The sequence below is a fragment of the Mustela nigripes genome, chromosome 1 (assembly GCF_022355385.1).
Source record: "Mustela nigripes isolate SB6536 chromosome 1, MUSNIG.SB6536, whole genome shotgun sequence".
In the NCBI taxonomy this organism is placed as follows: domain Eukaryota; kingdom Metazoa; phylum Chordata; class Mammalia; order Carnivora; family Mustelidae; genus Mustela; species Mustela nigripes.
In genome coordinates, this window is record NC_081557.1 from 10,665,531 (window position 1) to 10,689,538 (window position 24,008).

General features: G+C 38.3%; 1 protein-coding gene across 1 annotated transcript; it reads right to left on the reverse strand.

The window, feature by feature from the left end:
- Positions 1 to 279: 279 nt before the first annotated feature.
- On the reverse strand, positions 280 to 24,008 carry MS4A14 (membrane spanning 4-domains A14). Its single transcript, XM_059374754.1, has 7 exons — positions 23,871 to 24,008; positions 21,899 to 22,027; positions 19,414 to 19,467; positions 16,612 to 16,761; positions 13,761 to 13,859; positions 1,725 to 2,337; positions 280 to 1,634 (listed from the first exon to the last, which is right to left on the reverse strand). Exons 1-7 carry the CDS (start codon positions 24,006 to 24,008, stop codon positions 280 to 282), a joined length of 2,538 nt encoding a protein of 845 aa, XP_059230737.1.

A 24,008-nucleotide genomic window follows, 5' to 3' on the forward strand; every position in this document is an offset into this window, starting at 1 on the left:
AAATGAATTGGTGATCATAAATTGAAACACTCACACTAGTAAGAGTGTTTAAATGTGAATTACTCCTTCAAACACAGAAAGTACTGATATAGCATTAATATTCGTTGCCATTTTATTTTAAGGACAAATCCTTTGCGTGTTCTGCATGCCCTTTGTTTTCTGCTGAGTGAATAAGGTAGCAACTATACTTGAGAACATAGGTTGGAGGAGACTATATTGTTTTTCCTTATTTTGGTTCCATAATTAGGAGCAGTGTGGCATTTGGGTAGATTTTGCCCGTTAGTCAGAGTCTTCAGATTGCTGTTGGTCTTTTGTGTAACATGAGGTGGAAATTAAAGGAATATCTTCTTGGTATGAAGCTGAGCAAATTGAAATGTCTTTCTGCACATCTTGTTCTGAATTTATATCAGATGCAGAAGTGAACTGTGTGTCTTGCACTGAGCTTTGGCGGGAGGAACTACACTTAAAATCTGGCTTTTTGTCTTCCCACTGCAGGTTGTATAGGTTTTGGCTCTCAAGCTTCATGCTTGTTGGTTTGTTGTCTCTTGTTTGCATGGTATCTATCTGCATATCTTCTTTTTGGGTATCTGTGGATTTACGGTCTTGTTGGTTCTTATCTTGATCCTGACTGTCTTGAAACGGAATGCTTTGTAATTGTTGTCGAGTTATGGCATGCACAGCTTGGACTTCTTGTTGTAGAGCGGTCTGCTTTAGGGATCCTTCCTCTACTAGATCTTGGGTTTGCCGAATTTGAGATTCCCACTTTAGGGAACGTGGCATTTCTAATTGCGCTTCCTGCACTTTCCAATCTTTGCTTCTCCAGCCTTGAACTCTTGAACTCCAATCTTGGGACCTTTGGTCTAAAAATTGCCGGCCTTGGTATTCCTGGATTTGGAATTGTCCATCTTGATGTAGCTGCTCTTTGACTTGCAGGTCTTCAGCTTGCTGCATATGTTTCACAAGGGATTGTCCCTTATAAACCTGTAGAGCTCTTTCTTGTCTTTCTTTGTATTGTTTTTTCAGGGATTGCTTCTCTTTGTCCTGTTGATCTTCTTCTTGTCCATATGGGGATAGTTGCTTTTGGGGTTGTTCCCATAGGACCAGCTGGCCTTCAGATTGCTGATCTGGGTATTGTTTGTCTTGCTTAACTTGGATTTGCTTATCTGTGGACTGCCTCTTTGGGGATAACCAGCCCTTGATGTGATCATCTAGGGATTTCCTTTTTGGGGATTCTTGGCCTTGAATTTGTAGGTCTGGGGATTTCTGTTTTGCATATTGCAAGGCTTTGTCTTGCTGCTCTAAATTCTGTGACTTTGGAGGTTGTGAATTTTTGTTTTGCCAGTCTAAGGCTTGCCACTTTGAGGATTTCCTGCTGTGGAATTCCTCCTTGGATTTCCATTCTTGGGTCAATAACTTGACTTCTGATTGCATGTCTTGATATGCTACCTGCATAAATTGCTGATTTTGTTGTTGAAGGGACTGCTGATCTAAGCGTTGAATATTAGAGGACTGTACAGCATGGAATGTTGGAGCTTCAAATAGCACGACTTGTGCTGGCAGAGCTGGTACTTGGGAAATCAGATCTTGGTTAGTTATGCCTTGGGCTGGTGCATATGGGGATAGCATGTCTTGGGGTGCCATGTTTTTAGATGGTGTATCTTGGTATGGTGGATTCCGGTATGATATGTCTTGGTATGCTGCCTTCTGAGATGGGAGGTCTAGGGATTGTACATCTTGGTATGGTATGTCTTGGTATGGCATGTCTTCCGATGTCAGGCCATGAGGCTGTGTGACATAGGGTTTTGGGGCTTGTACTGGCAGAGCTTGGGGTAGCAAGTCTTTGGGTGGTAACGCCTGGAGTTTTTTAGAGTGGGATGGAAAAACTTGGATTGGTGAAGCTGAGGACTGCAGCAATTGGGTTTGCTTTTTGGGGGGTTGTGTGACAGCAGATTTTAGGTCTTCATCTTTCAGTTGTTCAGTGTATGGAATATTTTTGGTGGGCTTCTTCTCCTCTGTGAGAGGCAAAACTTTCAGTTTAGTTTGTTCTTCTTGAAGTTGTGAAGGTGGAGGGTTATTTTTATGTTGTTCGTCTAGCATAGATACAGAAGATGTATAGTAAATATTGCTGCCTCCCCTCCTTGAATGTCGAAAGACTAAAGGATTTCTTGAGATTCTTAACTTGAAGAAAGCATAGCCTCCAATGAAAACAGGTTGCTTGTTTGTTGTTGCTATATCAGTAGAAGACTGTTCTTGAAGCTCAAATTGTATTGTAGCATTTTCTTCAGGGGCAGATGTTTCACTATCTTGAGTAATATCCGAAGGCAAGAAAAATACAATCTATAAAACCAAGGGATAGGGAAAACATTAATGTAACAACCAACTTTTGATGTTCTTTTCTTCTTGTATTCACAAATGATTTTTCATCTCTGCCTTAAGATAGCACACAGAATATAACATCTACACAAGGAGTCAGAAAACAAATACCATTACCAGCACTGCCTTTGTCATCAACTCATTGGTTTTATTTTGAACAAGTCATCACCCACCACTATATCAAATATTGAAAAGAGGGAATTTGATTAAGATTTTCTGAAATATTCTTCCCATACTTAATATTATAAAGCATCTCAAAAATTTAAAATTATCTACTTGGTATTCATATAATCAGTTAAAAAAAAAGATTATTTCTTTCAGTGAGAGAAAGAGCAGTAGGGAGGGGCAGAGGATAAAGGAGAGAGAAACTCAAGCAGACTCTGCACTGAATGTGGGCTCAGTCTCAAGGTCTGACCTTGAGATCAGACCTGAACTGAAACCAAGAGTCCAATGCTTAACTGAATGTGCCACTCATACATTCAGTTTTATAATGATTTACTGTCCACCTACTAGATGAATGAGATTCTGGAGATAAAAATAATTAGATGTAGGTTTTTTCTATTAGGTGCTCACAATGGATAGATATACTAAGATATAAATAGATAGCAATACAATTTAGCAAATGTTATTATAGAAATCAGTATTAAGTGCTTTATGGGAATGAAGAAGGTGACCTAAATTTGAGTTCCAGGAAATGCTTCATTAAGGAGTGGTATTTGATCCATGTCTTGATGGATGGGTAGGAAATTCCTTAGGCAAAAAGGTCAGATGAAGCAAAATAAAAATAGAAATCCAGGTAGAAAGAAATAGTGAGTAATAAAACAGCAGGTTATGATGCAGCATTGTGTCATGGCAGATGGTAAGCAGTTAGATATTGTTAGATAGTATGCTAGGCGCTGTAAATTGAATGTTTGTGTGTCTCCAGATTTGTATGTTGAAACCTAATCTCCAATGTGATGGTATTTAGAGGTAGGCTCTTTGGGAGGGAGATTAGATTATGGGGCTGGAGCCCTTGTACCATGGAGTTAGTGCCCTTGTAAGAGGACCCCAAAGAGCCCCCTTGCCCCGTACTCTATTCAAAGACACAGTGAGATTACCAGCTATGAACCAGGACTCTGAATATACCAGTTTTGATCTTTGACTTCGCAGGTTTCAGAACTATGAGTAGTATATATTTGTTGTTCAAGGCCCTCTATCTTTGGTATAGCAGCCTGAATGAACTAAGGCATAAATAGATACCAAGAAGTGGGAGTGCTTCCGTAACAAATATCTAAAAATGTAGAAGCAGATTTGGAACTGGATAATGTTTGGAGACTGGAAGAGTTTGGAGGTGCATACCAGAAAAAGCTTATATTGCTGTGAATGGACCATTAAGGACAATTATGGTGAGGGCCCAGGAAGAAAAAAGGAGAGCCAGAGAGATAAAATCTATTTTCTTAGAGAATATCTAAGTAATCCTGAACGAGATGTTGGTGGAAATATGAAAGATAAAGGTCATTCTGATGAGATCTCAGACACCAATGAAGACTATGTTATTAGAAACTAGAAGAAAAGCGATCTTGGCTGTAAAGTGGCAAAGAACTTGGCCGAATTATATTTGTGTTCTAGTGTTTTATGGAAGGTAAAACTTGTAATAGTGAATAAAGTGATGAAATTTCATGTAGTAAATGATATTATTAATAATGAATAATAAGTATTTTATGAAATAAATAATGAAATTTAGCTGAAGCTATTTCTTTTTTTTTTAATAAAATTTTTTATTTTTTATAAACATATATTTTTATCCCCAGGGGTACAGGTCTGTGAATCACCAAGCTGAAGCTATTTCTAAACAGTGCTGAATGTGAGACTTATCTCCTTTGGACAGCTAATAATAAAATGTGAGAAGAGAGAAATTACTTAAAAATGGAATTGTTAAGCAAAAAGGAAACAGGACTTAATTGTTTGGAAGATTCCCAGTTTAACCATACTGCAGAAAATGAGAACACTAAGAATCTGACCAAGTGACTTGTTCAATGAAGAAACTGGTATGGATCAGCCATCTCAACAATAGCCAGAACATGTTCTCCAAAACAATGCAAGAATGACATTCAGAGAGCATCAGGGCCGCCACTCCTATCATGCGCCCAGAGTAAAGGGCCCTGGGAGAAGAATGCTTTTGAAGGATAAGACCACCTCTCTGGTTTCAAGCTAATCCAGGATGCCCCTTCTCAGTGTCTCCGAGTTGGGCCACTGCAGAGTCCTGCTGCATGACTGCAACCAGCTGAGCCATGGGATCATGACCACTTCCACTGAGATTTTAAAAGACAGTGCTTCTCCGACAGAGCCATGGGTTTGGGACCCCAACCCAGAAGAGCTACAGGCATGGGACTCCTGCCCAGGAGAGCCACAGGGCCCAGGCAGAGAGCAGCTGCAGGGGTAGACCTCAGGTGAAGAGTTACTGTGGTGCCTTAATGCTAAGCCACAGTGAAGATGTCACTCCCCAGTGAGCTTGGAAGGCAGAGCATTGAGTCAAAGAGGATTATTCTTGCCTTAAGGTTTGTTCTGCCCTGTTAGGCTTTAGCCATAAGTGGGACTTGAACTTCTTATATTTGTTAAATTAAAAAAAAAATTTTTTTTTTGCGATTTCTCCCTTTTAGAAGAATATACCATTGTATTTTGGAAGTTCAGTGTCATAACATGTTTGGTTTCATAGGTTCACAGCTAGAGGGAAATTTGCTTCAGGATGGATCGTATGTTCAGTCTTACCCCTATCTGATTTAGATGATACTTATATGAGACTTTGGACTTGACTTTAAAGTTAGTGCTGAAAAAAGATAAAACTTGTGGGCCTATTGGGATGGAAATAATATATAAATAATATATGAAAAGGACATGAATTTGGGGAGTGGGAAGGGATGGAATACTATGGATTGAATGTGTTCCCCCTAAATTTGTAACTTAAACTTAATCCCCAGTGTGATGGTATTTGGAGGTGGGGCCTTTGGGACATGATTAGATTATGAGTTTTTATAAAAAGAAACCCAGATAGTGACCTTTCCCTTCCCTTCATGTGAAGACACAGTGAGAACATGGCATCTATGAACCAAGAAGTGGGCACCCACCAGGCTCTGAATCTACTAGCACTCTGATCTTGCACTTCCAGCCTCCAGAACTCGGAGAAGTTTTTGTTATTCAAGCTACCTAGTCCGTGGTATTTTTGTTATAGCAACATGAATGTACCAAGACCCTGTGCCAGGAAATTTGAGCTTTCCTCTACAGACAAGTGAGATCTATGGAAATTTTTTAAACAACTAAATGACAGCAGCCGATACAATCTTTAGCCAATGCTGCTCATTCTTCCCATTTTCTCGTTTTCCCTTTTTTTTTTTTTTTTTGAGAGTGGTTGACATTACAGACCAATCTACTGAGTCCTGTCAGCCTGTGTCCTTTCTAAGGTCAACCACAGAGTCAGAATAGACTACTTGTTCTATTTGATGAAGTGATTGGAATTCTGAGTGATTAAATGACCTAATTATGGTTGCCTATTTGATTGATGGCTGGTCTAAAATGAATCTTCATGTTCTCTTATATTACACATTGTCATTCCCAACTTCTAATTGGTTTTCACATCTATATTTTATCACCATTGGAAGGGTACTTATGTGATACATTTTTACTCATCCTCAAACCTTTGTTTCATTTGAAGAGTAATTTTTTTTTCACTTGTTAAAAGATTTAGAAGCATGAATTATAAGTTCTTTAACTTTATTCAAGATTTTAAGTGTATAACTTTAAATGTACTCATCAGTGATTACCAGGTGCTGGATAAGTTTCCAAAGTCGTCTCAAGTAATACATATAATATTCCTATGAGGTTATTTGAGAGAACTGAGTTCAGCCAGTGTCTAGGAGTCATATACTGCAGTTGAATTCTGGATTCTGTGCTTTTCTCTCCATCTAATCTATCCTAATTTCTAATACATGCTTCTTTATGATAAGCACTTCACGACCTTATTCCAGGGTGGCTGAAGACTATATAAAATAATGCTTTAGGCATGGTGATTGGCACAGAGAACTTAATTCATAAATACTAAGAGTTCCCATTCCCTTTCCTCTTTTTGAGTTCAGAGTGCATATTACATAGTACCTTTGTATTCTCTGCTGTACTTTGCAGATTGCTATGCCATTAAAAAGCCCTTTTTGTGGAATTAAATTGAGTAGTTATTCAGTGTGAGTAATTTGTTTTAATATTGCTCCTAAAGGGTTTTGTATTCTCCTGTGGTTGTATCAAGAAAAGAACAACACATCAAATACCTGGGCTGAGATAATATTATAAAAACGCAAGCTTGACATGAAAAATGATAAAAGTTGATGCTCCTTCATGATAAAAAAAAAAGTTGCCTACAAATGAGGATAAATTTAGTTTATGAAAACCCTATAGGTAACATCATATTTAAAGGTAAAATGTAAAACTTTCAATCTATGGTTTTGAACACGAGAAGATTGGCTATACTCAGCATTAAAAAAAAATTGTGCTGGAGGCTCTACACGGTGCAAAAATCAAGAAAAATAAGGAATAAAATTTGCAGATAAAAATGTTTTTATTTACTAGTATAACCATTGTCTACTTAGAAAATTCTAGGAAATCTATATAAATGCTACTAGAATTAATAAGTTTATTAAAGTCTTAGTATGCTGGTATATAAAAATAAATTGCATTTCTATATGTAGGAATAGATACTAGGAAAATAAAGTTTTAAAATACATGTACAATAACAAGAAAAAACATGAAATACTTAGGGATAAATTTAACAAAATATGAAAACTACAATATATTGCTGAGAGAAATCAAATGAAATGTAAGAAAATGTAGATGCATTCTATGACATGGGCAAGCAGACTAAATATTACTAATAAATAAATGTTTCCTAAATCATTTATAAGTCTAGTGAAACTCCAGTCAAAAGCCTAACAACATTTTTTAAGGAATTGATAAACTAATTCTAAAACTTATATGGAAATCTATAGGATGTAGGCTAGCCAAAAATGATTTTGAAAACAACAAATTTAGAAGATTGACACTATGTGATTTTAAGAATTATTCTAGGGGAACCTCAGAGAAGAAAACAGAATAGGAAGCTCCTAGAATCTGCCTGTTCAGAGACAACAGTTGTACTGGTAGAAGCACTCTGAAATAACTATTTTGCAACTCTGGATTCTATGTGAACACTTGCAGCATCCAGATGAAAGCTTGGCTGGTAGATTCATGGCTTTTTGTCTGTCAATATAAACCTTTAGCAAGGTAGTGACTACTTATCTCTCACTCCAAGTCCCTGACAGGCAGCTGGGAGGTGGCAACCCATGCTGCTGGAGCCAGGGTAGGCAATTAGGGTCATGTTTTCCAAATATCAAGTTTTCTGTATTCTTACTGTGGATTGCTGCTTCTGATCACTGATATGTAGGCACAGAGGCTAGGTGCCATTATTTTGACCCATATTGGCTGCAACAGTTTGTAGAGGAAATTATTCAACTTCCAACTATTTTTGCTTGGGTTTTGGGTTAATTTTGTTTTCTTGATATTTAAAAACAATGGTATTTATGGGAGAATGTAGAAACCCACCATGCATCCCCAGAAAATGAGAAGACCTGAAGCTTTCCTCTCAGGCTTATCTCTGGCACAGAGATGTTTTACAACAATAAAAACAAACAAGCAAAACCACCCAGCAAAACCCTAAGGCAGATGGATAATCTGATTTCCAGAGTTAACACATTATAAGATTCAAATAATGACTTTTCAATAAAAGAAGGTATACAAAGAATCAGGAAAGTATGGTCTATTCAGTGGAACAAAACTAATGAACACAAACATACCCAAGAAAGCCCAGACTTCGTGTTTATGAGACAAAGACTTTCAAACAACTATAATAAGGATGCTAAAAGGGCTAAAGAAAGTCATAGGAAAATGATGTATGAACAAAATGAGAATATCAATAAGGAGATATAAATTATAAAACAGAACTCAAAGGAGTTTCTGGAGCCAAAAAGTACAATAAAATATACACTAAGGGGTTCCAAAACAGATTTGAGGAAGCAGAAGAAATAACCAATGAACTTGAAGATAGAACAATTGAAATTATTGAGGAATTATTGAGGAACAGAATAAGAATTTACAAAAGTGAACAGAGTCCAAGTGTCTTGCTATAAGGTATATAGGAAACCCAAAATGGTAGTTCTTCTTCTTTGCTAGTATTTACTTTAAATGTGAAAGGTTTAAACTCTCCAGTCAAGAGACAGGGATTGGCTAAATGGATTAAAACAAAACAAAACAGTTCAGTTATATACTGTGTACAAGAGACTCACTGTAGCTCCAAAGGCACAAAGAGATTGAAAGTGAAATTATTGAAAAATTATTCGATGCAAATAGCAACCAAAGGAAAGCTTGGGGAGGGGCTACACTAATATCAGATAAACTTTAAACCAAAAAAATTGTAGGAGACAATGAAGGACTTTATATATTAATAAAAGTTTCAATAGAAGATGAGGATATAACAATTAAAAACGTTTACACATCTGATAACAGACCCTCGAAATATATGAAGCAAAATTGGTAAAGTGCAAGAGAGAGATAGACTATTTGACCAGAATAGTTGGAAGCTTCTACACTCCACTTTCAAAATTCGTAGAATGACCAGACAGATGATAAGTACAGAAACAGAGAGTTAAACAACACAGTAAACCAATTAGACTTGACAGACGTGAACTGAACATTCCAACCAACAACAGCAAAAAGCACATTCACGTGGGACATTCTTCAGGATAGACTACATAGTATGTCACAGAACAAGTCTTGATAGATTTAAAAGATACTATACAAAGTACCTTTTCTGTCCATACCTGGATGAAGACAGAAACTAATAATATAAGGAAAACTGAAAAATTCACAAATATTAAAGAAGAATTAATACTACTCCTTCTCTTAATGCTTCTAAAAAACTGAAGAGAAGGGGAAAATTTCCAATTCATGCTATGAGGCTGACTTTACTCTGATACCAAAGCCAGATAAAGACATTGCAAGGATAGAAAATTGTCAGTGTTCCTATTAAAATTCCAACAGCCTTTTTCTCAAAAATGGCAAAATCATTTCTCAGATTCATATGGAATTCCAGAGGGCCCAAGTGGTCAAAAAACATCTTGGAAAAAAATAATGTTGAAAGAATCACACTTCCCAACTATGAAACTTAATCCCAACTACAGTAAATAAGACAGTATGGTTCTGGCATAAAGGCAGACATATAGACAAATGGAGTCAAACACAGAGTCAAGAAATAAACTCTTATGTATGGTAGATGGATTTTTTAAAAAAGATTTATTTGAGGGAGAGAGAGAGTGTATGGGAAGGGGCAGAGGGAGAGGGAGAGAGAATCCCAAGCAGATTCTGCCCTGAGCATGGATCCTGACACAGAGCTCCGTCCCATGACCCCAAGATCATGACCTGAGCTGAAACCAAGAGTCCGATGCTCAACTGACTGTGCCACCTCATAGACAGATTTTTGACAAGAGTGCTAAGACCATTCAGTAGGGGAAAGGATAGTCTCAACAAACAGTGCTGGAAAACCATATATCCACATGCAAAAAATGAATTTAGAACCTTTCCTTACACCATATATAAAGTTGAACCCAAAATGGATAAAAAAAATCTAGTGCTAAAAGTAGCCAAATCTACAAAACTCATAGAAAATATTGAGGGAATTCTTCATGACATTGGATTTGGCAGTGATTTCATGGATATGACACTAAAAGCACAGACAACAAAAGAAACAAGTAGTAATTGAACCTCATCAGAATTAAGAACGGTCGTGCATCAGAAAATGCTGCCAAGAAGAGAAAAAGACTACTTAGAGAATGACAGAGGATATTTACAAATCATATACCAACTAAGGGGTTAATATCTAGAATATAAAAAAGAACTCCTACAGTTCAACAACAACATCAAAATAATCCAATTAAAAACGTGCAAAGGAGGGGCACTTGGGTGGCTCAGTGGGTTAAAGCCTCTGCCTTCGGCTCGGGTCATGATCTCAGGGTCCTAGGATTGAGCCCCACATCAGGCTCTCTGCTCATCAGGGAGCCTGCTTCTCCCTTTCTCTCTCTGTCTGCCTCTCTGCCTACTTGTGATCTCATCTGTCAAATAAATAAATAAAATCTTTTAAAAAATGTGGAAAGGAATATAATAAACATTTCTCCAAAGAAGATATACAATCAATAGGTACATGAGCAGGTGCTCAACATCACTAATTGCTGGGAAGTTCAAATCAAAATCATGATGAGCTGTCTACCACAACATACCCATTAAGATGGTTATTATAATGAAAAGATCGGAAATAGCAAATGTTCATGAGGATGTGGAGAAACTGGAACCCTTGTGCACTCCTGATGGGAATGTAAAATGATGCAGCCATTGTCAAAACGTTTTTGCAGTTTCTCCAAAAGTTAAATACAGAACTACCACATGACTCAGGAATTACACTCTTAGATATGTATCCAAAATAATTGACTAGAACAGATATTTGTACACCAATATTCCCACAGACATTTTTCACAATAGCCAAATGGTACAAAAAAGTGGTGTCCATCAATAATTGAAGCTAGACAAAATGTGAAATATACACAAAATGGACCACTGTTCATCCATAAAAGGAATGAAATTTTGATAGATGAATATTAATGAACCTGAAAAACATTATTAGTAGAGTAAAACAGATACCGAAGGAAAAGTATTATATGATTCCACTTTTATGAATTATTTGAATAATCAGTAGATAATGGAAAGTAGATGGAGAAACATAAAATAGACTAGAAGCTACCAGGGGCTGGAAGGAGGAGGAAAGGGGCATAGTGTTTATGGGCACAGAGATCGTACTGGGATAATGGAAAAGTTTGGGCATAGCTAGTGGTGACGGTTTCACATCATTCTGAATATATTTAATGCCACTGGATGTATATTTAACAAATGACTAAAATGATAACTAGTATGTTATGTATATTTTACCACAATAAAAAAAGGTTACTATACTAAAGCTGCAGGAATTAGGACAGTGTGGAATATGTGGAAGAATAGACATATAGATCAATTGGGACAAGGTAGCATCCACAAGAGACCTATAGATAAGAGGTCAGTTGATTTTCAGCCAATGTACCAAGGTAATGGGGGAAACCAATGCATTTTCCAACAAATAGCATTGGCACAGCTGGGTATCTCTATGGTGGGGGGGTTGCATGAACGTCTTACCTTACTGCTGCATAGCATGTAAAAGTTAACTTGAAATCTGTTATAGACCTAAATACAAAAGCTAATTCTACAAGAAAATAGAGAAGAAAATCTTCACAATCTTGGTATAGGGAAAGCTTTGTTAAAACACAAAAAGGACTAACCATAAAAGAAAATAAGTCATAAATTGGACTTCAACAAATTTGTTATTTGAAAGAAACAATTAAGAAAATAAAAAGGCAAACCAAGCCTGGGAAAAATGTTAGCAATACACCTATTTCAAAAAAGGACTTTTATTAAGAATCATTTAAGTTCTTATAACTCAATAAGATAATGTAATAAAAGTTGGCTAACGATTTGAACACACATCTCCAAAAAAAAAAAAAAAAAGATATACAAATGGACAATAAACACAAAAATAGTCATTGACATAATGTCATCAGGGAAATGCAAATTAAAACTACAATGAGATTCCACTATATGCCCACTAGAAAAGCAAAGTTATTAATATAACTGGCAATTCCAAGTGTCGGTATTTATATGGAGCAGCCTGGCAGGGAGAAAAGGAGCTATATCTGAACAGAGATGACTGGATAGCAGAGAAGACAGGAAAAAGAAACATAGTTATCTCAAAAGGTAGAGTGAACCATCAATGTTATATACCTCTCATATATTGCTGATAAGAGTGCAAAATGATACAGCCGCTTTGGAGAACTGTTTGACATTTTCTTACAAAGTTAAACGTCCCCTTGCCATCTGACCTAGCAACCAAATCCAAGATATGATGCTCCAAGAGAAATGAAACCACATGTCTACACAAAGACATGAACTCAAATGTTCCTGGCAATCAAGTGCCCGTCAGGAAGTACATGGATAAGCAAATTGTGGCGTGCCCTCACGTAAAAGGAACACAGTATTGATACATGCAACATCATGGGTGAAGCTCATGAAAGTGTTGCTTGGAGAAAGGAGCCCAGACACACACAAAAAAGAGGACTTATTTATAATCCATGTACATGAATTTGAAAAAGTAAAAACTAATCAAGACAGAGATAACTGGGGCGCCTGGGTGGCTCAGTGGGTTAAAGCCTCTGCTTTCGGCTCAGGTCATGGTCTCAGGGTCCTAGGATTGAGCCCCGCATCGGGCTCTCTGCTCAGCAGGGAGCCTGCTTCCTCCTCTCTCTCTGCCTGCCTCTCTGCCTACTTGTGGTCTCTGTCTGTCAAATAAATAAATAAAATCTTTAAAAAAAAAGAGAGAGAGAGATACTGACTGTGAAGAGGTTCCAGAGAATCTTTTGGAGTGATAGGAATGCACTAAATATTTTTTTAAGATTTATTTATTTATTGGAAAGAGAGAGAGCGAGCGAGCACAAACAAGGGAACAGCAGAGGGAGAGGGAGAAGGAAGCTCCCCAATGACCAGAGAGCCCGATGTGGGGATGGATCCCAGGACCCTGAGATCATGACCTGAGCCGAAGGCAGAGGCTTTAACCCACTAAGCCACCCAGGCGCCCCTTGGATTAGGTATTCTTAAAATGGGTAAATTAGACTGTTAATAAACTATACTTCTATAAAATTAATATAAAAAAGAAAAAAAAAACCACCTAACACAGGGTGTGGAACTGTTTTTTGGGATTTAGAGAACAGGTTCTGGACCCTCTTTATTTTAGTCAAAACCCTGATGTTCTGTGACACCGGAGAGGGTGCTCTTTGTGCTTTAGTTCTTTCATAGGTCAAATAGGGAGCCTTGATAGGTTTGATAAGTATCACTGTTAAATATTTTTCTTTTCTGCTTCCACTCTGATGAGGGGATTGTCTCACACACCCTTATGGCCTAGGAATAAGCTCCCCATGACATAATAATATAGGTTCCCATTAAGTCTGTTTCTCTTCATTTATTTTGTCAGGGAGATAAGGAGCTGTGTCTGAACAGAGTCTACGGGATATTGTAGAGGGCAGGAAAAAGAAGCATCATTATCTCCCAGTGCGGAATGAGCCATCAATGTTAAGCTTTTCTCTCCTTGACCCTCTATAATTTCTAGTTCAGCATCTGAGAATAGTGCTCTGGCAACTAATAGGCCAGAGGTCATCTTGCAGCATCCCAGCTGGAACCCATTCTTCTAACAACACTGAACGCACCTCATCAGAGTTTGTCCAGCACTTGCTTCTGAAGGAGGCGATAGTCACCGCGATGCTGAGCTCCACTATGCTGATGATCAGTAAGACCGACAAGATTCCCTGCAAGTAATGAGGATGGCGTTTGGAATGAAAGCTGTATCATTTTAAAGATATAAGCCAAAGACTATTTATACTGTATGACCAGCTAGGGGAAAACTCACGTTTTATATGCTCCCATAGCCATCAATGATTGAACAATTTTCATCTTATGTCTTTTTGATAAGCAGAGGTAACAAACTCCAGTGCTTATAGGAGCCAGGCAACCATCCCAAATGAGTGGAACAGTTAGGAGGCAAGACAGTAGAGAATAAGGGTATTCCTAGAATGTTTCCATTAATCAGTTCTGAGCAATAGTTAACCATGTGGGAACATGGGCCCCATGATGTTTTTTTTTCTTTCCTAACGAAGCTGGATATGCATATTTTTAATGTGAAATTTTCCAGCTATTCATTGACTTGTGTGTACCAAATAGAACATATCTGCAGGCTGGATATAGCCCACAGATTGCTGTTTTGCACACTCTGCTTTAAGTTAAGAGCTAGATCAAAAATCAGGGTAAGAAGTAGCATGGTGTCCAGAAAGCTTGGGCTGAGGGCACTGTAAGAACTGGGTGCAGTCAGGCCACACTTAACCTGGCCAAAGAACTGGGTTTGTCTGAACCTTGGTCTCGCTGCAGTACATTCAGAGGGTTGGGTATTCTCCCATTTGTTGGTAAAACTGAAATGTATGAAGTGTCTACTATAAATTTGCTGTTGGGGAAGATAGACCACCCCTGGTCATTGTGGAACTTAGATCATAATAAGGGAGGCAGACAGTGGAAAATAATTAGACAATTATTTACTTAACTAAGTTGTGATAAGCGTCATAAGTAAGTATTGGAACTACACCCTACTATAATGGGAGATCCCAACAAGCCTGTACTGGGAGGGGTAGAGGGCAATCAGGAAGGACTTCTGAGGTTCAAGAACAAGGAGGAGTTTTAATTGGGGGAGGTGTGGAAAAGGGTTGGAACCAGGCCAGAAAACACTGGAAGCAAGAGAAAGCTGGTCTTATGGTCCTGGGACAGTGAGTATTTAACACATTAAGGAATTTGAGAAGTACCGGATGTGAGGAGTAAGAAAGATAAAGACCTGGAACAGTGTTGGAAAGGTAGGCTAGGTAGGTGTTACAGGGTCTTGTAAGCCTTTTAAGATTTGGATTTTAATTCTGTGTTTCACAAAAAGTCACTTATTTCTAGGCCATCAGACTTGCATTTTTAAATGATGGCTTTGGTCATGGTGTAGACAGTGGATTGGTCTTGGAGACAGAGGTCCATTCAGGAGATGTCTAGAGCCCACTGATCTGGCTTTTTTTTTTTTTTTTAAAGTTTATTTGTGACATTTAAATTACACCAAGGAATAGCAGCATCATACACCTGAGATTTTGGAACAGATTCTCCCTGATTATATATACAGAAACTAATCCTGCAGTTGCCATCTGAGCAGAGTCAAAAATCTGGACATTTAGCACTTTCAGTGTACAGTTTCTTCCTGATACTTACTAACTTCCTGATACTTACATTACTAACATAATGTACAGTAGTGGTCTCCTGTCCACTAGATAAAAGAGTAAGGGATTATAATGCTCTATGTCTTGGCCCAATTAGGACAATATTATGTTCCTCATATAGTTTTCTGGCTTTCCTTAGTAACTTTTTTTGAGTCTAATTCTGGAATTTATCTCAGAATATATGAGCATTCTTTAGGCTCGCTTTTATGGATGATTATAAGGATAAATAAGATCTTGTATCCAGGAACAGGTAGCTCTTCTCTCTTTCCTTCTTTTTGGGGGGAGACATTTCCTGTGATTCTTTTTCACTTCCATCCAAGCAGGTCAAATCTCATTAACATTTTAGGAACAAATCCTTCAAGATGTGGCTGACAGAAATAAAATGAAAGCCAGGATTTTATTGGGGAAGTAAAGGGCAAGGCCTTTTGGAGTCCTTGACATTCATAAAAATGATGTCATTGAATGCTTACTAGATAAATACTGAAAACTACACCTACAGTTGTATTTCCTGGCAATAATGATACATCTTGTCTGCTGTAATGAATAAAATTGTTACATTTGTGTAAAATAACTTATGTTCTAAAATTATTAGAATACTTTATTAAGTAGCTCAAACACCTATTAAGTGGCTCCCACTATATTTTGTTTTTAGTATTAATTGGGTAAACTTTATTTTTTAAGGATTTTATTTATTTATTTGAGAGAGAGAGAGAGATCATGTGAGAGAGGGCACAAGCTAGGGGAGGGACCGAGGGAGAGGGAGAGGCAGACTCCTCACTGATCAGAGAGACCCATGCAATGCTGGGTTTGATAACAGTTCATTGAGATCATGACCTTAGCCAAAGGCAGCCGCTTAACCAACTAAGGCAACCAGGTGCCCCAGTTGGGTAAACTTTTTAGATCATTTTGTCCTCACTGATTCTTTAAAGGCAAAATTTAATCCAATCTATGTCAGTAATAATGGTAATAACCAAAACCTATTGACTGTTTACACTGTGACAGACGGTGTTCTAATTTAAGTAATCCTCATGACAACCCAATGCAGGACATATTTTTAACATCTTCATTTTCCACAAAAGAAAACTGGGGCTCAGAGAACTTACAAAAGTCAGATTCAGATCCTGAATCACAATATAGTTCTCAACAGTCAGCTCAAATGCTAACTCAACTTCCATTCTTGGAATCAAAATTAATGACTTGATGCATCGTGAACGTAGTTCAAATAAGATTGTACAGATTCACGTTACAGAGTAGGACCACTTACATTGAAAAGAACTCTACCTATGACACATATTCCCTCGAGGGAAGGCGTCTGACAATACTTGTGTTGATATCTGTAGCTGATAATGGTTAGAGTAATCCCAGCCACTGCAGCCAAGCAACTGATGACATTCATGACCATGATACCTTGTCTCTGAAAAATAGTTTTTGAAATAATATTAAAATAAATAAAACCCAACCCAAACCAAAAATACCTTGTAAGAAATTCTTAGTGCCTTTGTCTTTCCAGATACTCCTCAGGGATGAATTCCTTTGTCAAGTCAGTATGCCTGAAAAGCATGATGTTAAATCCTGATTCATTGAATTCAGAAGAGAAACTAAGTTTTAGAATGAGCTAGGAAGACAAGAATGAGGACAGGTAGAGAAGAAGGAATGCTCTATGGCTAATGCTAAAGAAAACATTCACTCTGTCCTATTACATGGTCTTTCATAATCTACAAGCAAAATGGTGTGTCAGGAACTATCTTCGCCTTATAATTAGACCTGATTTTCAGTCCTATTAAACTAGGACCTTGTACAAGGTAACTTAATCCCTTGGAAATCTCAATTTTTACCCTCAAAAAAATGAGAATAATGTCACTAATTTATCCACTTATTCACTTATTTTAACAAGTGTTCAGTGTGCCCCAACTATGTGTCCCAGCACTGCCTTAGGAAAAGAAAATGCCAGGAAGGGGGAACTGTCTTATTCATACCTACTCCCAGCACTGCTATTGCTTTTTTATTTATTTTTTTTTAATTTTTAAAATTATTTTTATTAACATATAATGTGTTATTTGCCCCAGGGAGTAGAGGTCTGTGAATGGTCATGCTATTGCTTTTATAAAGGAAAAACAAAGAAAAGCCCCATATCTCAATTCAGTAGATCATTACTCTTCTTGATTTATGTATGCCTGTTGTGATGGGCAAGGCAGTGGTGCATTTACAGAGCCTGTCTTGTCCAGAAGCTGTGGCTTAGTGTGGCAGGACTTAGAAGCATACCTATGACTTCATGCTTAGCCCATACCCAGGTCTTTACTACACACAGGCATTTTCGGTAGAAAATGCACAGGGACATACAAATGTTGTTTCTATCAATCCTCAGTTTTTCGCTCTTTCTGAGCTCTGTTCTGGCTCCCATAGGACGTTTAATGGACAAAAATTTCTAAGTAAGCAATCCCCCATGTGCTTTTGGCTCTATGGTCTACAAAAAATATCCCAGCCTTTGTCTTATCTGATCCTCATTATGGTTTTGTGATGTAGGCAGACCACTGCTTATCCCCACATGACAGCTGAATAAGATTCAGAGACTAAGTGATTGTGAGTAATCCTGCAGTTGGTGGAAGAGCTGGGATGGAAAACCGGACCTTCTGATGCCCAAAATTCAGGGTTCTTGCACCATGTTTTCCTGCCTGCCTTCATCTGTGCAGCTCTCAGTGAGTGGGGGATGGGTCTGCCTACCCTTAGTTTATTCCTGAGCTCTGAAGGGAATCGATATGGTGGGAAGAACAGCATCTGGACCTATCTGCATTGTCTGTATTTATTTCTACAGGTAGAGAGAGATGGTGGCTTTCATGCTCTCAGAACTTTCCTATGGTCTGTCACTATCCTTAGAGGAAAGTGGCAAAGGATCATAAAAACACAGTTAAAATGGCTTTAAAAGAACCCTTACATCTCCAGAGCCTTAAAAAAATGAGTTGGCTGTATCAAATTTAATCAGCATAGTAACAGGACTCTCATTGGCTCTCCCCATTGCTTGACCCCTTATTGGTCACCCTGCTGTATATAAGCTAAGGAAGTTGATTAAATAAACGGAAATGAAGCATTAACACTAAAAAAAAAAAAAATGAGTTGTTAGAAAGGAGTACAAATGTCAAGTATCTTTTATACATAATATCTTTTTTAAAAAAGATTTTGTTTATTTGAGAGAGAGAGCAGAGTGAGAGAGAGCACGAGCAGGGGTGAGGAACAGAGGGAGAGGGAAACGCAGACTCCCTACTGAGCAGGAAAACCAATGCAGGGCTTGATCCCAGGACCCTGAAATCATGACCTGAGCCAAAGGCAGACGCTGAAGCCCCTGAGCCACCCAGGCACTCCTATATGTAATATCTTATTAAATTCTCAGAATAACCCTTTGAAGTAGGTACTTTAGGTACTTTTCCCTCTAAGTTGACACAGGAATGAGTGTTAGCCTTGATTCTATCCCAGAATGATCTGGCATCAATGTCAGACTCTTTCCTTCAGACTTTGGGCAGGTCCCAAAGAAAATCTGTAGGTAGGGGTGAGGGGCAGGGAGATTACAGCGATCCTGGGACTGTTTTTGGTTAGAATCGAGTTTCCCAAACTTGGCACTACAGACATTTTGGGCTAGATCATTTATTTTTTGTAATGATGGACTTTATTGTGCACTTTAGGATGTTTAGGCACATTCCTGACTTCTACGCCTGGGTAACAATAGTACCCTGCAACCCAGTTGTGACAACTAAAAATGTCTTCAGATACTGTCAGATATTTCTGGGGGAGGAGGCAAAATTATTCCCAGTTAAGAACCATTGAGTTAGAGGAATGTAGACTGGTTTCCAACAAATAACTCTCTCACAATACTTGACCCTAGGGAAATGGGAACCAGTGGAAGGGTGAAGGCTGATGGCCTTCACCTTGACACAAATAGCACTGTCCTGAACTGCAGATTTGGTGTCTAAAGATTTTCCTGGGAGATCCTTTCTTACGAAAGACTTTATATACAAAGATGATGTAAAGCAAGTAGAAGGTCATAAATTACAAAGAAGTTACAAAAGTAACTTACCTGGCATTTTCCCTTTTCATGTGCTCCTGTGATAAGGCATCCTGTAACAACATACTGTTAAGAAGAAAAGATATAAAAGTTAACAGGTGATGTCCTTGACTCCCTTACAATATAATCTCCAAAGTAAATTATATTGTAATATCGCATATTGTAATTTCCTTTGGAGATTCTATTGTAGTCTATATGTCCGTGACTCTCCTCGACCGTATAGTCTTTCGACCTGAGCATCAAGGAGGAAGAATAGTAGGCACTGATATAAGATGAAATATTGTGTTGGGCATAGGCAGCACTGAACAACATCCCTTTTGCCAGGGGCAGCGGAAGAGTCAGCCTCCTCCTTAACGTCCCAGACATACCACCCAGATGTTTTGCCTGGCTGGGCTCTAAACAGGAAGATAATTCTGGGCTCTGGGCCTGGTGGAGAGAAGGGACAGGTGAGCTGTGTCTGCTCTAGCTGATGGAGGGAGAATTTCTCATGCCACTTATTTATCTGGAATGTAAAGAGTCTACCTATCTATGGACCCTCAGGGTGCTCTTATATCTTGGCCATGGTAATCCTCATCAAAATATCCAACATTTTTCACAGAACTAGAACAAATAATACAGAAGTACTGAATTTGTTTGGAACCACAAAAGACCCTGAACAGCCAAAGCAATCTTGAGAAAGAAAAACAAGCTGGAGGTATCACAGTTCCAGATTTCAAGATATCATACAAAGTTGCAGTAATTAAAACAGTATGGTACCGGCACAAAAATAGACATAGAGATCATAGAGAGCTCAGAAAGAAACCTATGATTATAGGTTCAGTTAATCTGTGACAAAAGAGGGAAGAATAAATAATGGGTAAAAGACAGCCTCTTCAATGAATGATGCTGGGAAAACTGGGCAGCTACATGTAAAAAAGAATGAAACTGGGCCACTTTCTTTAGCACCATGTACAAAAATAAACTCAAAATGGATTAAACACCTAAACCTGAAACTATAAAAATCTTAGAAGGGAACATAGGCAGTAATTCTTCTGACACTGGCCATAGAAACATTTTTCTGGACGTGTCTCCTAAGGCAAGGGTTTAACAAAAGCAAAAATAAAATTATTGGGATTACCTCAAAATAAAAGCTTTTGCACAGTGAAGGAAACCATCAACAAAATTTTAAAAGATAACCTACTGAATGGGAGAAGATTTTTGCAAATGATATATCCAATAAGGGATTAATATCCAAAATATAAAAAGAATTTACACAACTCAACACACACACACACAAAAAGCAAACAATGTGATTAAAAAATGGGCAGAGGAACTGAATAGACATTTTCCCAAAGAAGACATATACATGGCCAACAGACACATGAAAAGAGCAAATCAAAACCATAATTGGGATATCATCTTATACCTGTTAAGATGACTAAAATAAAAAAGATAAGAAATAACAAGTCTCGATGAGAATGTGGAGAAAAAGGAACTCTCATGTAATGCCACTGTGGAAAATAGTGTGGAGGTTCTCTAAAAAATTAAAAATAGAAAAACTGTATGATATAGTAATTCCACCATTATTTATCAAGAAAACAAGAAAACGCTAATTCAAAAAATATATATATGCACCCTTATGTTTATTGCAGCATTATTTACAACCACCAAGATATGGAAGCAACCTAAGTGTCTACTGATAGACAAATTGATAAGGAAGATGTGGTATATACAGTGGAATATTACACAGTATTGAAAAGGATGAGTTTGTGCCATTTGAGACAACATGGATGGGACTAGAAAGTATGAGTGAAATAAGTCACACGGAAAAAGAGATATAATGTGACTTCACTCATATGTGGAATCTAAAAAAAATTGAATGAACAAACAAAAAGCAGATTCAGACCTATAAATACAGAGAACAAAACAGTTGCCAGAGGGGAGGGGGTGGGGGAATGGAGAAAATGGGTGAAAAGGAGAGGGAAAAACAGACTTCCAGTTATGGAATGAATAAGTCATAGGAGTAAATGACACAGCATAAGGCATATAGTCAATGGTACTGAGTTAGAGATGTATGGTGATGGATGGCAGCTACACTTACGGTGAGCATAGCATAATGTATAAACTTGTCAAATTACCCTGTTGTACACCTGAAACTAACGTAATATTGTGTGTCAACTACACTCAAGTAAGAATTATTATCTACTCTCAAACTCCAATTCTGTATTTGCAAAAGAGAAAGTTGGATATTTGCCCATCTGATCTCCCATTGGTAGTAAGGAGCAGATGACTTATCCTACACACAGGGCTTTGGAAACTTTTAAACACTGTACACCTAGAAGTGCACTGTTGTGATGCTGGTAGTGCAATGACCAGATGGAGTGACTTCTCTTGCCAAGAAGGGACTGGCTATCTGGTCTCCTTGGGGACCATATTCATAGGATTCATTATTCCAGGACCTGAGGTAGCTTAAACCAGTCTTGATTGTAATTTGTCAAAACCTCCTGAGAATACTCACAACAAGTGCTCCCCAGAACGGATATCCTGTGAGGAAAACGAGGGGGAATTTCTGGGAGAAACTGATGTAATTAAATGCAAATATAGTTCCGACGCCCAAAATGATCAGTGCCAGGAGGATCTGGATAGCCTGTGAGGAAAGAAATGGGTCCATGAGATCACAAGTGCCCCAGCCTCTTTGGACTCTTCTAGGTTCCTGAGGCATCCTGCTATTTTTATGTCACACCTCCCTCCACATGAACGCCTTCCTCTTCCGTGTGCCAACGCCCTTGAGATTTGCAAAAAGTCCTCTGTCTCTTTCCTCATCATGCTTACCTGGGTCCTTCACATTCCTCACTCTCATCCTTCCCTACCTATTATATCCCCTCTATTGCCAATTTACCTTGCACTAGATTTAACTATAAACCTGACCTACTTGCAAGCTTCTTCAGGGTGGCCCTTCTGTAGCTCCAGCATCCTATCATCCCCACCCCCCATCGCACATATTTTCCACATTCAGTTTATGCTTTTGGAGTTAAGGCTCAAGTCCACTTCTCTTAAAGTCTGAAGTTTGCTGATCTAGAGTGTAGAAGCTGGGGTGAGCTCTCTGTCTCATCTGCTCTTTGGGCAAAGGCTTGTCTAGAGGTGAGACTAATCCGGTGGGTTCATCAGCCTGTTAGGAGTCTGCACCATGGTGGTCTTGGGGTTGGCAGTTCTTCTCAGGACAGAGTTTCTCCTCAAGCATTCTGGGTTTTCCCCAGGCCACAGCTGTGGAGCACTGTACCACAGGTTGTGTATTTTCCTTTTGTACCAGGGATGGAGGCTCTGTGTACAGCCCTCCTCTGGGTACATTTATGATTGAAAATTTTTTTTTTCTACCTCGTGGCTCACTATGGAGCTTTGAATATAATTTTCAAAGAACTCCCAATGCCAATGACAGCACAAAGGGGAAGTTTAACCTCTCCATGGGTGGCTTTTAGCTCCATGGAAGGTGTTACACCCTGAGGTCACTGCCTCAGTAAAATATTTGGAAAAATTATACCAGTTTCCTGCATCCTCTCTGCTAGGATTCAGGGAGCAGTACTAACTCCTCATGAAACACGCTCAGGATTTCCTCAGTATTAGGAAGTTATAGCCAAACTGTGAAAGGAGCCCAGATGTCCATCAACAGCTGAATGGGTAAAGAAGATGTGGTCTATATCTACAATAGAATATTACTCGGCCATAAAAAGGATGAAATTTACATTGATTGCTTATGCTAAGCGAAATAAGTCAATAAGAGAAAGACAATTATATGGTTTCAATTATATGTGGAGCATAAGAAACAGAGCAGAGGATCAGAGAGGAAGGGAGGGAAAAGTCAATGGGAAGAAATCAAAGAGGGGGAAAAAACCATAAGAAACTCTTAAGTACAGGAAACAAACAGGGTTGTTGGAGGGGAGGTAGGTGGGGGGACGGCATAACTGGGTGGTGGGCATTAAGGAGAGCAGGTGATGAGAAGAGCACTGAGTGTTATGTGCAGCTGATGATTAACTTAATTCTACATCTAAAACTAATGATGTACTATATGTTGGCTAATTGAATTTAAATGGAAGAAAAATAAAGATGCTTTCTAAATAAATAAATAAATACTCTATTTCCCAGAGTTCCATAAGCCCCCAGAAGCATCTCCAAGGCATGCTTATAAATAAGACATTTCTAAGGCAAACTGTGGGCATTTTCCAAGCAGAATATTTATTTCTCTTGTTTATCAAAATCTAGGGAAATGGTATTATTGGCTACATATTGGCTCTTCTACTGAAGATCGAGTTATTTGTACAAGCAAGTGACTTAGAGGTTTTTATGATTAATCAAGAAGGAAACATTACAGACAAAAGGTGAGAGAAAAGAAGGGGAATCAAATCCCTCCCTGAAAAAGCATCCATATGGTCACACCTGGAAAAATAGCTTCTTTTCACCCTTCCAGGAAAACCAATGGATGGGAGAGGACTTACCCCTAAGACTTTTGGTTCTCCCTTCAGAAAATCCAACAGTGAGGCATGAGGTCTGTAGGGAAATGCAGTTAGTACTTTATCATTTGGTTGTACAGTGATGACATGGGTCGATCTTTTGACCTCGGATGATGACTCCAT